Source organism: Sycon ciliatum (assembly GCF_964019385.1).
Source record: "Sycon ciliatum chromosome 5 unlocalized genomic scaffold, ocSycCili1.1 SUPER_5_unloc_1, whole genome shotgun sequence".
In the NCBI taxonomy this organism is placed as follows: Eukaryota; Metazoa; Porifera; class Calcarea; order Leucosolenida; family Sycettidae; genus Sycon; species Sycon ciliatum.
In genome coordinates this window covers 281,252-294,179 of record NW_027044462.1, presented here as the reverse complement: position 1 = coordinate 294,179, position 12,928 = coordinate 281,252, and the positions used below count along the sequence as shown (strand labels likewise).

The following is a 12,928-nucleotide window of genomic DNA, read 5'->3' as shown; positions in this document are numbered from 1 at the left end:
ATGTCTCCGGCCATGTTCATTGTCTACGCAGAAGGTGCGATGAGGCAGATGTGAGAAGCCTGCACCTCCCATTCATGCCTGCCTACTCATTTCTCACAGTATGCAGATGACACCACAATATATGACACTGATCGTGATGCTGTGGTTGCCGCTGCAGCGAAATGTGAGCCAATTTTCGCCCAGGATGACCTGAGATTAAATCTAACAAAAACTCAATTTGTAACTCCTTCCAAGGATGATGACGCATGGAGAAAGACGAAACTACTTGGAAGTCTCTTGGGATCTGGAAGTGAGATCGAGAACCGTATCAATGCGGCTAATCGAGCGTTTGGCACTATAGCCTGGAAAAGACACACTATATTATCTAGATTGCCTTTGTTTACCACACTTATCCTTCCGGTTCTATTATACAACTGTGGCCTGTGAACCTTGACAGTAGCACTCGGCAACAGAATCGATACGTGGCATCGCCGCAAACTAGCTACTATGATCCATTTTTGGCGTAGTGTATCCCCAAATAATATTGAATAAAAACTTATACAAGCTGTCCAGCCAATTGCCTATCACCAGAAGATGCAGGGAACGGCGCTTGTTATGGTTCGGCCAAGTAATCAGAGAAGGCAGTAACTCATCATCCTACAAAGCTCTAAGACTTTCACGTGACACCAAAGACATCAAGAAGCCCAGAGGACGCCCCGTAACTAGTTGGATCGACAACATCAAGAATGACTTAAAGACAATAAACGTTTCCATTGCCGAAGCGGAAGCTATCTCTCAAGACAGGGAAGCTTGGCTCGGCATTGTGAATCAATGTACGAACTCATCATGCCTAAAATATCTGCGCTCACTCAAATATTTGAAACTCGGGTATTGAGCCAATAATAGAAGTGGAAAGGAAAAGGACATAATTATGGAAACGAGTTAAGAGTAACTCTCCACCACTGTAACTAGATACTATATACAGTCAGAAAGTGCAACAACTACGCACAAAACTGACAGAGTACTGAGACATTCGCCGAATGTTGTTGTGGTGTGTTATCTTGTGTTGTTATGGTGCATTGTGTTGTGGTGCGTTCACGGTGAGGAAGGATGTCCTACCAACCCAACTTGCATCTAAATTGGTATACCAATTTGAGTGCCGACAATGCGGTAGTCGGTACGTTGGTAGGACTCTTCAACATCTGAACGCACGTATCAAGCAGCAGGTCCCACTGCATATGCTGACTGGCTCGGCACGGGCACTGCGACCGAAACGCGGCAGGCCACTGAAGAACCCTCGGGCACAGCCATCGTTAGCACAATTTCCGTCATCGGCAATAGTGCCTCCATTACCCGTATCGAGAGCCTTGGAGTCGGGTAATGGGCATATTGTCACCACAACACAATGCACCATAACAACACAAGATAACACACCACAATAACATTCGGCTCAAGACCAAAGTGGACGCTGTGATGAGGTAATGCCCTCATCGCCGTCTTTGCCGTTGCCTCCCCCAGAACCGCCACCTTCATCTATCATCGGCGGTACTGGGGCTGAGTCTGTGGTGTCGGTGGCACGTGCATATATGGATGAGGCAAGCACTGATTGTGAACAACGAGAAAGAAGGCTGAAGGGAACGGAATTCAACAAAGAAAGTAACACGATCAACATTCAAAGACCTAGACGATCAACGGCTAATTATTCAATGAATTATTACAGTACTGGAGATCAAGCATCGGTGAGGACACTGGGAACACAAGATTTAACAACAACAACAACAAGTTGCCATCAAGATCAAAGGAGGAGTCAACGAACAGAGGTTAAACAACGTCAAACGAGCCTGGGACCGATCAGTGTTGTTGAGGAGAATGACACTGAGGACGACACTGAGGACGAGTTGGGAGATGAGACGGAGGACGAGGCTGCGGTTGTTGGAGACGAGGAATCAGATGGTGATTGTGATCGTAAGAAGTCTGCCGTTTTTCTTCACTTGTTGTCTCACCCTAAGTGTCTGCAGGTGTATGATGATTTTAGTTTTTCTGTTCTTTGTCGTGCACGGTATGCTAGTCAGTTGAAAGTACTTGAGGCTGTTTGTATTCGTTTGCATAAGCCTGATCTTTGTAAGCAGAAGAAACATGTAGTTGCGTTAAAATTGTTTTCGTAGGTGCACAGCATGATTGTTTGTCTCACTACACAGTTTTAGCGTTATAATTATTAGTTTTTCACCCACCGTTGCACTTAGCTCTCACTTCACTTCTATTGTCTCACCTTCCCTCATTCTATTTTGGCACTGTATTTTGTTCTCGTAACACATCATTGAATGTATATTTAATCATTGTTCAGCATGGTTACTCTTCAGTCACGACTTTCCACTGATGAATGTGACAAGAAAATTAATTCTGGTAAACTTTCATGACTTCGTTGTAGTGTGGCGATGACTGCAGAATTTGTTCTTTTTATTGCTATTATAAATAACATTCTGTACTTAATATTATAATTATTCCCCATGCCTAGGCTCATGGTGGAATCGATGTAGTTTTTCCTGCAATAACAGAATAGCGAAGATGTGTATGTCATGTATTTCTCGTTTTCTCTAACTCTTTTTTGCCGACAGAGGCATTAGCCCCATGGGTGATCCCCCCCCCATGGGGTACATGCGAGCTGTTATTTTTATTAGCATTATTATTATTAAAGTACCATCCCGAGTTCGCCCTCTCTTATCTGGTGTGCGCAAGTACAGCATTCTGGCCCATACTCTCTCCTTTGTGTACGATCCCGCTGATAGGTATGTTGCCCAATGCAGTGGTGTCGTGTACCGATGCTCATGACAAAGCCTTTCACTATTCTTCCATCAGCCAGTACTTCTGATCGGTGCTGCGATCACCTGCAGACTGATTGCATGACCTTTGCTGTGGAACAAAACTTGGCGGTTAAAGTTTGAACTTACAAAATCCCTAACATTTACTATCTTTGAATTCGGATGGTGAGCCAATTTAATTATGTTAAATAAGGAGCAGGACAACATGTTAAGAGTGATGAATACCTGTCTACCAACATAACCAGATCATATACAGTCAGCGAGTGCGACAAAATGGCACAAAACTGACAAGGAGTACTGAGACATTTCCGAGCCTCATCCTGCAGAGTTGGAAGGTTATTGGTTTGTACCTTGGAGACATGTTGGAATTACGTGTCAGGTCGCTGAATGTCTCACTTCTCCTTGTCAGTTTTCTGCCATTTTGTCGCACTTCCTGACTGTATATGATCTGTTTATGTTGGTGGACAGTTAGTCATACAACGAAACATTAAAGTTTTGTCTTTCCCCTTTTTACCATAATTAGATTGGATCACCATCCTAGTTCGAGTTCGCACATCTTTTGAGCCGTCATGACATATACGGCGAAACGTGCGTCGCGTGGAACTACTTTATTCTTTATCCAGTAACTTTCGGCATTCTTTGTTGCCGTGGGGCGTAGCTCGTGCTCTTCTTCGTTGCACGTTCCTTCCCCTCTTGGACCTTTCCGCACCGGATCCTTCCAGTTTACAAGGCATTCGTTCGTCCCCTGCTGGAGTACGCCCCACTTATCTGGATTGTAACGTCACCCAGCCAACTCAGCCGACTGGACCGAGTCCAGCACAGCGCCCTCAGAATCATCGGTCCGGGAGCAATCCTGCCCAGTATGGCAATCAGATGGACAGTAGCTGCCCTAGCTTGTTTATACAAGCTACAAGTAATTACGGGCCCACCTCAACTTCTTGCGGTTCTGCCAGGTCGCCGTCAGCAGTTGGCCACCCCGTGAACCCGGAGCGACCATGCCAGCGCTGCCGGCCACCAGTTTTACCTGGACGCCAGCCTCTACCCCGTTAGTCCTGAAGCGATCATTTCCCCACTGTGTGCTCCACCAGTGGAATGCATTGCCCTGTGATCTGCTCCTGCATCCTCCCCATCGCAGCTGAATGCAGGCATTCAAGACGCAGGTATACCGCTACCTAGGTAGGTACATTTTTATTTGAATTCGCAGAACCAAACGGGCGGTGTCGCCCAATTACATGGAAGCGAATGAAAACAGTAAAATATACCTGCGCGCCGAGAACTGAATGTGGACTACTGACACAGTCTAATCGCACCTATCTAGTATCTACATGTAGGTATTGCTCTCTTTTTCCATGTTTCCTCTACTCTCTGTCTTCAACTCGGATGGTGCCACCATCCAATTAAATTATGGTGAAAAAGGAGGACAACATGTTACGAGTTATGCCTAACTGTCCACCACCGTTGGTAGACAGTTACTTTTATTCCCGTAGCTATGCAGAAGACGTTACTTCAGTAACGTCTGGCGCTAGCCAGGGTCCACACAGCTTTAATTTGGTGTTTGTTTGTGTGTTTGTTTGTGTCACGCCTGGCGCTATCCGTATCTGACGGCAAAAAAGCATAGGATGTTATAAATTTTTCAATTCTCCTTTTTTTTCAGGCATATCCTGGGATTCGAACCCGCACTATCGCCCTACATGCATTCCCCCATACATTTCGCACTCATACCCATTCTTCCAAGTTGCTTAACGTTATTATCTTGCGTTTGAAAGCCCTATTTGAATATTGCGGGCAGCTGTATGTGGCCAGCTGTGTTTGATTGTACGGTACGGTACGGGAGACTGTGTCGCATTACCCTCGATCGTACCTGTCCCGTACCTATCCCCTACCGTACCGTGCCATCAAAGACGGCTGGCCACAATGCATATTCAAATAGGGCTTTCAAATACAAGATCACAATGTGAAACAACTAACTACTTGGAAGAATTAGTATGTGTGCGAAGTGTTTCGGGGTAGGCACCGGCGGATAATGCTAGTTAAATGTGGAAATTGTGCTACTAGCACTGCTAGTTATTTGGAGCGATTATGCTAGTTATAATGCTAGCAGTGCCGATAGTGCTACAAAAATGTCAATCCATGCGGTGGGAAATAATGACTTCCCTATGCAGTCACTCGGAATATGGCAGTATCACAGGACAACTCCAGACCTGCCAGACTCTTTGCCAGTACATGGAAGCGAACAAGTCTCTGATGAATCTTGAAATCCGCATCCACATACCGCAGAACCACTGCAAGTGCCTCTCCCAGGCGGGAAGTTCCATCAAATATGACAGCCACATACAGTGCACCTGATATCTCCTTCTTTAATTCATCTTCCTCCTTGCAGTGCAGGAATGGAATCAGCTGAGCCATGTGAGTGCTATATGTTAAACGTCCGTAACCACTCTCCAGGAGAGGGTGCAGGCAATCCACCTTACTGAGCGGAATTCCAGCCTTTAGGAAAGCCTCAACAACATTGGCCCGCCGAACAACAACATCTTCGGACACAGCTTGTGACAGACCGCTTCCCGCCAGGTCAGACGTGCTTTCACTTGAAAACTTTTTCCACGAAATAGTTATTGCCTGTTGGTGAAGTTTCGCCCACTTCTTACTCTCCTTTCCTTGCACATGTCGTTGGCTATTCACATGCGCTTTCACAATGCTGTGCTTGATACTGATCGTCCAGTTACAAGCTGTGCAGTAGAGTTTCCCCGCAGAAACTGAGAGGTACTCGCCTGGGAATTCTGCTATCCGATCGTGTGTGCTGCGTCGAGGAGCTGCGGTGGATTCCCAGCTGACACTCTCACGCGCTTTGCTTCGGAATTCTGGCTCGAGTCGCTCGACTTTCCACTTCTTGCAAACGACCCTTTGCGGGCAATAGCAGCTGGTTGTGCTGCTGGAAGACTGTCGGCTGCCGCGTTCTTTTCCAAGTCAGAACTTTCCTCTTCGCTAACAAAGCCATCACTCTCACTGCTCTCATCTTCTGTTTCAAAACCAGAGCCTCCGTCTCCCGTAGCTGCCATCAGGCCAACAAATTACGACAAGCTACGACAGTACGACTAGTTTGCTCACTTATAGCGAAGGACTCACCACTTTTATAATTAATTTCACTATCAACAACGACTCAACATGCTAAAGTTGAAGGCCAAAATAATTACAAACTATCGTTCTTACTTGGAAAAGACTCGCCGTATCATTGACATTGAGCTTCAAGACAAGCATTGCAAATTTGGAAATCAAATTTGCAAAAAGTGTGCACAATGCTATATTTAGCTCCAAGTACAAGTCAGTGCAGTTTGAACAACTCCGTAAACGCAGCAAACAGTGCCAAACACGCTTCTGGCAACGGTGGCATCCAGCATACACTTTCATCTGGACGTAGTGCTAGTTTCACACATCGATTGTGCTAGACAAGGTCACATTTGGAGGCTTTATGCTAGGGCAGTGCCGGTCTTCCCCACAGGGGTCATTATGCTAGTTATTATGCTAGCATTATCCGCCGGTGCCTATTTCGGGGGGATGCATGCAGGGCGCGCGATAGTACGGGTTCGAATCCCAGGTTATGTCTTACAAAAAAAGGAATTTTTTAAAGAATTTATAACATCCCTGTGCTTTTTTTTTGTCTAGGTCATCAAGGCAAAAAAGCTTAGCGTAGGGCCCTGAGCTTCCAAGCTCTCTCGTCACAGACTTTACGGTAGTCATAACTCGTAACATTTTGTCCTTCCCCTTTTTAACTCGAATATTCGATCGGAGAAAATCAGAGTACTCGAACTCGGGATCTCAGTGCCAGCTTTCACCCCCCCCCCCCCAGTCTTCAGTAATAACGGAGGAGCCGCACATAGTTCAAAATAAAAGATATAGAGGCACCAGGAAACAGTTCTTACCTACCGTGCATGTCACAGACATTTTTGATAGTGTGTCTACCCCTCAATTGAACGTCTGCTTTTGCTCGCGAGTCATTCTACTGTGTGTTTGGTTTAAGCAATTAGTCACGCAAAACAAAAAACAGTTGAAGTGGATAGCGCTAGACGGTTAATGTTCAGGTGGTTAGTGAGAGAATGCGGGTGGCTGTAGTAGAGAGGAAAAGTACCATTCATTACAAAGAGTGATCGTATTCTTGAAACCACGATGGCTCGCTGATAAAAAGTATAAAACGAAAGCGCTCCAAGGAGATCAATGTGTTTTATGGTGGCGAAGGAACTGGAGCAATGCCCTTAAATGGCAAACACTCACTTAGTGAATGTGTGCAGTAATATTATGTTAAACAAAGCATCGATGGTTTGTAGAATCTCGCGACTGAGAATCGAATGGCATGCTGACTCTCTGCGCAGGAATTGTAAGCGTGGAAAGAGGTCTAAACATTTCTAAAGACATTATGAAAAGAGGAAACTAGTTAAGACGTGCAGTATGTTGCATTTGGATGCAAATAAGCGCAGTGTTAAGTGAATCTAGTAGTGCATTGGGTTTTATCCACGCTTTCTTAGCTTCATTTCCACAAACTTCAAACTCATGGACTCGTTATGCACGTACACTACACCAGTGTGGTCTGCATCACTACGTCCATACAACCCATTGACATTGACTAAGTAACAACTGTCATACCACCAACCACCCTTCTGTTTAGTAGAACAGTCACCACTCCATGAGTCATGATCACGGTCTCGAGTACTGAACTGTTGTCCATTGTGGTAACTCATTCTGTCATGCAATGTAGGGCTTGAGAATCCTGAAATGTGTAGTCTGTAATTGTTAGCTTCACCTTCAACACGGAATGTTGACCACTTGGCATAATGCTTCTCTTCAGTTGTTGTGAACACCATATCAATACGTAGTTCATAAGTACTACCAGCTTGTGACGTCAGATATTGTAGTGTATCTAGACCCAGCCAGAACTCTCCAGACGCTGATCCGAATCCTCGTTTGTATGCATTCCAGTCACGGAAAAAGTCGACCGATCCATCCTGTCTTCTCTGAAACACAATCCAGCCACCTCCATCAGTCTCTCGATCACAGTATGCAGTGAATCTTGTTGTCTGTGTTCTGCCATTGAATACACCTGACGGACCAGAGTCGGTTCTCTGACAAGAAAATAACCCTGCAGAAGAACGCAAAAATATAGTAAAAACGTTCATAACCCGAGGAAGGGAACAAAATTAATAAATGCAGCGGAAATGTACGCAAAGCTTCGGGTGACTGTTAAAGGGGAAGTTAAGCCTAAAATCAAGATTTCACCAGTTGTAGTCTTCGGAGTGCTGAGTCGAATGGTCGTGGTCCGAGGAAGCTGCGACGCTCCCTTCCTACTTTGACCCCAATCGAACTCGCGCACTTTCACCGAAACTGGGTGATTGCGCCCTACTAGATGGGGATTTGTATGCAAAATGTCACTAAAAGCGCCATTTCGTTCTTATAAAAGCACGGATGACCGAGATTGGCCCATTTGTTGTAATCCTCTGGACGCTGAGTCGACTGGTTTTGGTACGAGAAAGCTGCGATGCAGCGCTCCTCCTTTATTCCCAATTGAACATGGTTGAACAAGCGGTCACATCCTCCTGCGTGCCCAAGCCACCTGGTCACCACGCCAGCAGGCGACTACTTTCACACCAAGGTTCAACTCGAGTTCAACTCGAGTGACAGGACTGCACCCAAAAAAGTTCAAACAGGCTGTAAGTTGTACCCTGTAGGCACGGTGACCAGGTGCTTGGTGTACGCAGGAGCACATGACCGCTTTTTCAACCAATTTTTATTTATCGCCTTGGTTGGCAATCACCCACTCTCTTAACATTGGCCGGTGTTTCCACCGAGTCTTGAGATGTTGTAATAAATAGTTATATAAAATATAAATATGAATCTGAGTTTCTCACCAATTAAAGATCACTAGAAGTAGATTCAGATCAACATAGTGTTTGATGGTCGCTTTCTGGCCAGAAACTCACAAGTACCTTTTCAAGGTGGTGGTTCATATGCCATTTCTGTGTCATATACCTGATACGTGCAGATTCACATTTGCAACGAAAGAATTTCCTCTTTGTGCACGTACAAAATAATTATCAGCTTAACGCGTTTAAATAAATATCAATATATTACATCATACCTTCTTGATTTCCGTGGCCTTCATCCAGGCGGTGATTCTACAAGAGAAGGCAAACGTGTGTGTTCAGTGAGGGCTGCGTACCACCATTCTGTGTAGTTTCACAGGAGGCGTGAATTTCGAAGTCTGAGGAAACCGTTTGACTGTTTCTGCTGGATTGACAGCTATGCTAATGTAAGGGCATGACATACAAACTACAGGCAATTGTTCAGTCTGCTTGCCTTCAGTAGGGCTACTACCAGACACGCTTTACTTGCCTCATCCTTTTTCATTGATAAACAACATTTGCAAATAAATAATACATAATACTATGTAGACGTTGTATTTCTCGCCGGCCGAGCGCAGCCAGATTGCGAGATATGATTTCTCGCGAAACATTTTCCGTTGCAAATATAGCATCTGGTGTGTTCTTTATTGTCGCTTCTTTTCCTGACTTCTTCACTCAGTCTTGAGTCTCACCAGTAACATGTGGCTGCGGCCAACTACCCTTCACTTCGTGTGTTGTCGCTATTGCTGTCTATGTGTCTGTGTATGCCAGTATATGTAGAGCGAGAAATGCGGTACTCTGAAAATGACGATAAACATAACTGCATATAACTGCACACATGACTATATGAGTATATGTACATGTAGATGTATGTACTGTGCTTACCGGTGCTACAACTTCAGATGAGAGCTGAGTCAAAGTGGAATTGAACTTTGTCATGACTTTTTCCTCAAGTCTCTGGAGAAAGGTTTCGATCCGACTGACGTCGTCATGTCTGGCTGCGTCTATCCCTCGCTCCAGGTTCTTCATCTGGTCACTGATTTGATGCACTGTGTTTGCGTACTTTCGGAACGTTCTTGCATCCAGCCACTCTATTGTATAAACACACACATGGATGGTAAAACATTGTGTTTCGTCATTTGACTAGCAATCAGGGAGTACCGATTACAATCTATAGGAGGAAGCTGTCAAGTACACTACATTAGTAACCCCAGTACTGACACCACTGTCACCCGTAATATTTGGTCTCACATAAGCGCTTAGACAGGGATCTAGTTGAATAGATTATTCGGAGATATGCGCTTTTAAAACCAGAGCTTCCAAACGAGTCTTAGATTATGGAACTTGAGCGGAGGAGGCGAACGTTACATCCTGTTGAAGGTGAACATTGTCATGAAAATTCAAATTCTGCTGCATTCTGTCCTGGGAATCAGTACATAACGGGTTAACCCGCTTCGTGAATTTGGCTTTAATGTTTGACAAGAGAACAAAAACGGATACCTTGGTTGAGGAAGTGGCCTACTAATACTTACCTATCATGATATCGATGAATCCCAGTAGGGAGGCATATACATTTTCGTACTGGCAAAAGTATAATACATTCTTTTGAAATCTTGGTACAGTGAGTGTCACGTGTTAAAAAGTACCACTTCATAACTTGAGAACAACCGTTAAATTTTTAATGTTTCCCTCCTGAGTTATGAATCTCACTTTTTTCACAATGGTGTCCAGTATACAGTGGAGGACAGTGACAATGGAATGATGATCCTCTTTGTTGACATGTTGCCCCATTCTGACATGGATTTCCAGCGCACGATGGGAGAACTGAGCGGTAGAAAAGGCAAGTAAAAGAGCAAGAGGGTTCAAGAAACACTCAATTTCAATAACGTTATTGTGTCCTATGCAGAGTCACTGGAAGCTGGAGTTCTGAAGTCTCAAGAGTCAATAATAATATATGTTTGTTAAAATCTGATAAGATGTCAGCTACACCATAGCTCCGGAATGGTTTGAGGTCTGGTGGTGGCAGTCAATCATTTCTTCACACTTTTCTCTTTTCAACACCATGATGTTTCAAATTTATCAGGAATTCAGGTAAACCGCTGGTAGATGTTAGACAAAGTTAGGTTTTCTCTAATAACGTTAACCTAATTACGTTAAAATTCATTAGTTCTACCAAAACATTTTTCTATTTCACCCTTATAATTGGACGGGCCCAAAACAATGTTGAACATTTCAAGTGACGTACACGGTATGTAGCAAAGAGACCGTGTTTGAGCGTTTGAGATGAAGAATCCTTTATTTTGGCGTAACACTACGTATCACTAATACATGAAAATATTACCGGTCTGACAATACGTTCCAGAATGACCATCATTGCAGTTGCAAATGTACGACGAGCCTCTCCCTTGTCGAGAACCGCTGAAAATGCATTTTCCTGCATTGCTGCATGGGGGACTTTGGCGACATTGCTCAAGCTGCCCACCTGCATAAGACAATAGTCAAATTCGAAACAAAAGGTGGGTGGATAAAGTATTAGAACTCTCTTACAAAAATCAGCCGGCTAGAGCGCTCCTGAATGCTAAAATGATTGGGGTACAAATTTGTGGTATCAAATCCAATACAACAGAATTCAAAGACTGATATATACGTCAGCAATTTAATTTAATCTTTCCAAAAATTGATGACGAGTATTATCAATTGAATGCAAAGCATGTTATGGTACTCGCTACCGATAAAGCTCTTCTCCCTGGTGCTGAACGTTTATATAACCTGGGCAATGCAAAGGAGACCAAAATTGCTCAAGCCTACACAATCAGTCATGTACTCTGAGGTTTGTGTAAGGCCAGACTCGGTACAGGTGGGCCAGGTAAAATATTGTCTGATGAGTTACTGAGACAAGTTTTCACATACGTGTATCTAGAAATTCCCGAAGAGTGAGGGACCAGGGTTACGTGTGTGTAAAGTCACAAACATAGACTTGTATGTTTGTCATCAGTTCATTAGAAGTACAGCATATGTGTAGTAGATCAGTAGACTCACTCAGACACTGTACCAGCATTTCAGCATTCTGCCGTCCACCTAGCAAAGCTGATAGGGATGCGGTGTCAGCGTTGGCGTAGTTGAGCTGATCAATGGGTTGACGTAGGCCAATTATTTCAAGTAGTGTCTCTGTGTCCTGGATGCTAAGACGAAGAGCTGTAGATGGTAGAAGATGAAGAACTCGTGCCATACACGACTCATCAACACCTAATAATGGACAAAAAGTGAAAATGATTGCACAACAAACGAGTACAGTTGCTTTCAGCCACAAACACTGCAGCGCATTTTTTTAAAATCCATTCAAGTAAATGATCCCACCGGAAAAGAAAACAAAGAGGTTAGGAAGGGTTTAATAGCTTGTGATACTCAAGAGTTTACCTTCGTCCGACCAGTCCACAGACAAAATGATGTTGGGTTGTAAACTAACATCGCTATAAAAATGCTCTTACCTGTTGCATTTCCAGTACTGGCGTGGGTTCCTGCAAGGACGGTCCTGGAGAGAACACTACGAAACGAGACCACCCACAACAATGCAAACCGTACAGAGAGGCTAGTAGTTGTCCGCAGGTTCATTTTGCCTTCGATCAGCGTTCAGCTGATTATCTAGAAAAGACTCGTTGTGGTGACTCAGCTCCACGAACGGTGACTTTGGAGGCGCTTCAAAATACAGTCTTTTCCCAGCGACGACAAAATCAATCTCACGCAAAATCCTGTCGAGTAAATGTTCTTGTACCTTCTTGCTGTAATAGCATAATCATGATGGTAGATATCCAGTTTCAATTGTGCCTGGTTTCCTGCGCCGCAGTGCGTAGATGCACAGCACAAGTACAAGTAGGTTCAAGTCTGACGTCATGTAGTGCATCATTAACATTAGTATCATGAAACATCTAGCCGAGTACCAGTTTGGGCTTCTGCCAAATGCTCTAGTGGTAGTAGACCTGCTGAATCTTCTGAATGGCTGCGCCCTATTAACTCTTGGAGAGCAGTTATTCCAGTAACAGTAGACACCGCTATAGCTTTTGAAAAGGTGTCACGCTGTTGCAGATTTTACAAGATCACTGACTACCTCTTCAATGAGTCTTCGCCTCCATGGCTAACTGAGCGTATCTCGCCGACCGTCATCTGCAAATACCATTGTTTGTTTTGTGAGCACCATAACGAGCTCGACGAAGTTAAGTATCTAGAACTGACTCTTGATTCAAC

At 44.3% G+C, this 12,928-nt stretch overlaps 1 protein-coding gene across 1 annotated transcript in view; it reads right to left on the bottom strand.

Moving 5' to 3' along the window:
* Positions 1-12,629, bottom strand: part of LOC135830310 (uncharacterized) — a 71,621-nt gene extending 58,992 nt beyond the window's left edge. Inside the window, 6 exon segments of the mRNA XM_065342575.1 lie at positions 8,923-8,959; positions 9,572-9,777; positions 10,397-10,510; positions 11,028-11,168; positions 11,726-11,932; positions 12,175-12,629. Of these exon segments, the coding sequence (XP_065198647.1) occupies positions 8,923-8,959; positions 9,572-9,777; positions 10,397-10,510; positions 11,028-11,168; positions 11,726-11,932; positions 12,175-12,298 (829 nt within the window). The 5' untranslated portion in view covers positions 12,299-12,629.
* Between the last annotated feature and the right edge of the window lie 299 nt (positions 12,630-12,928).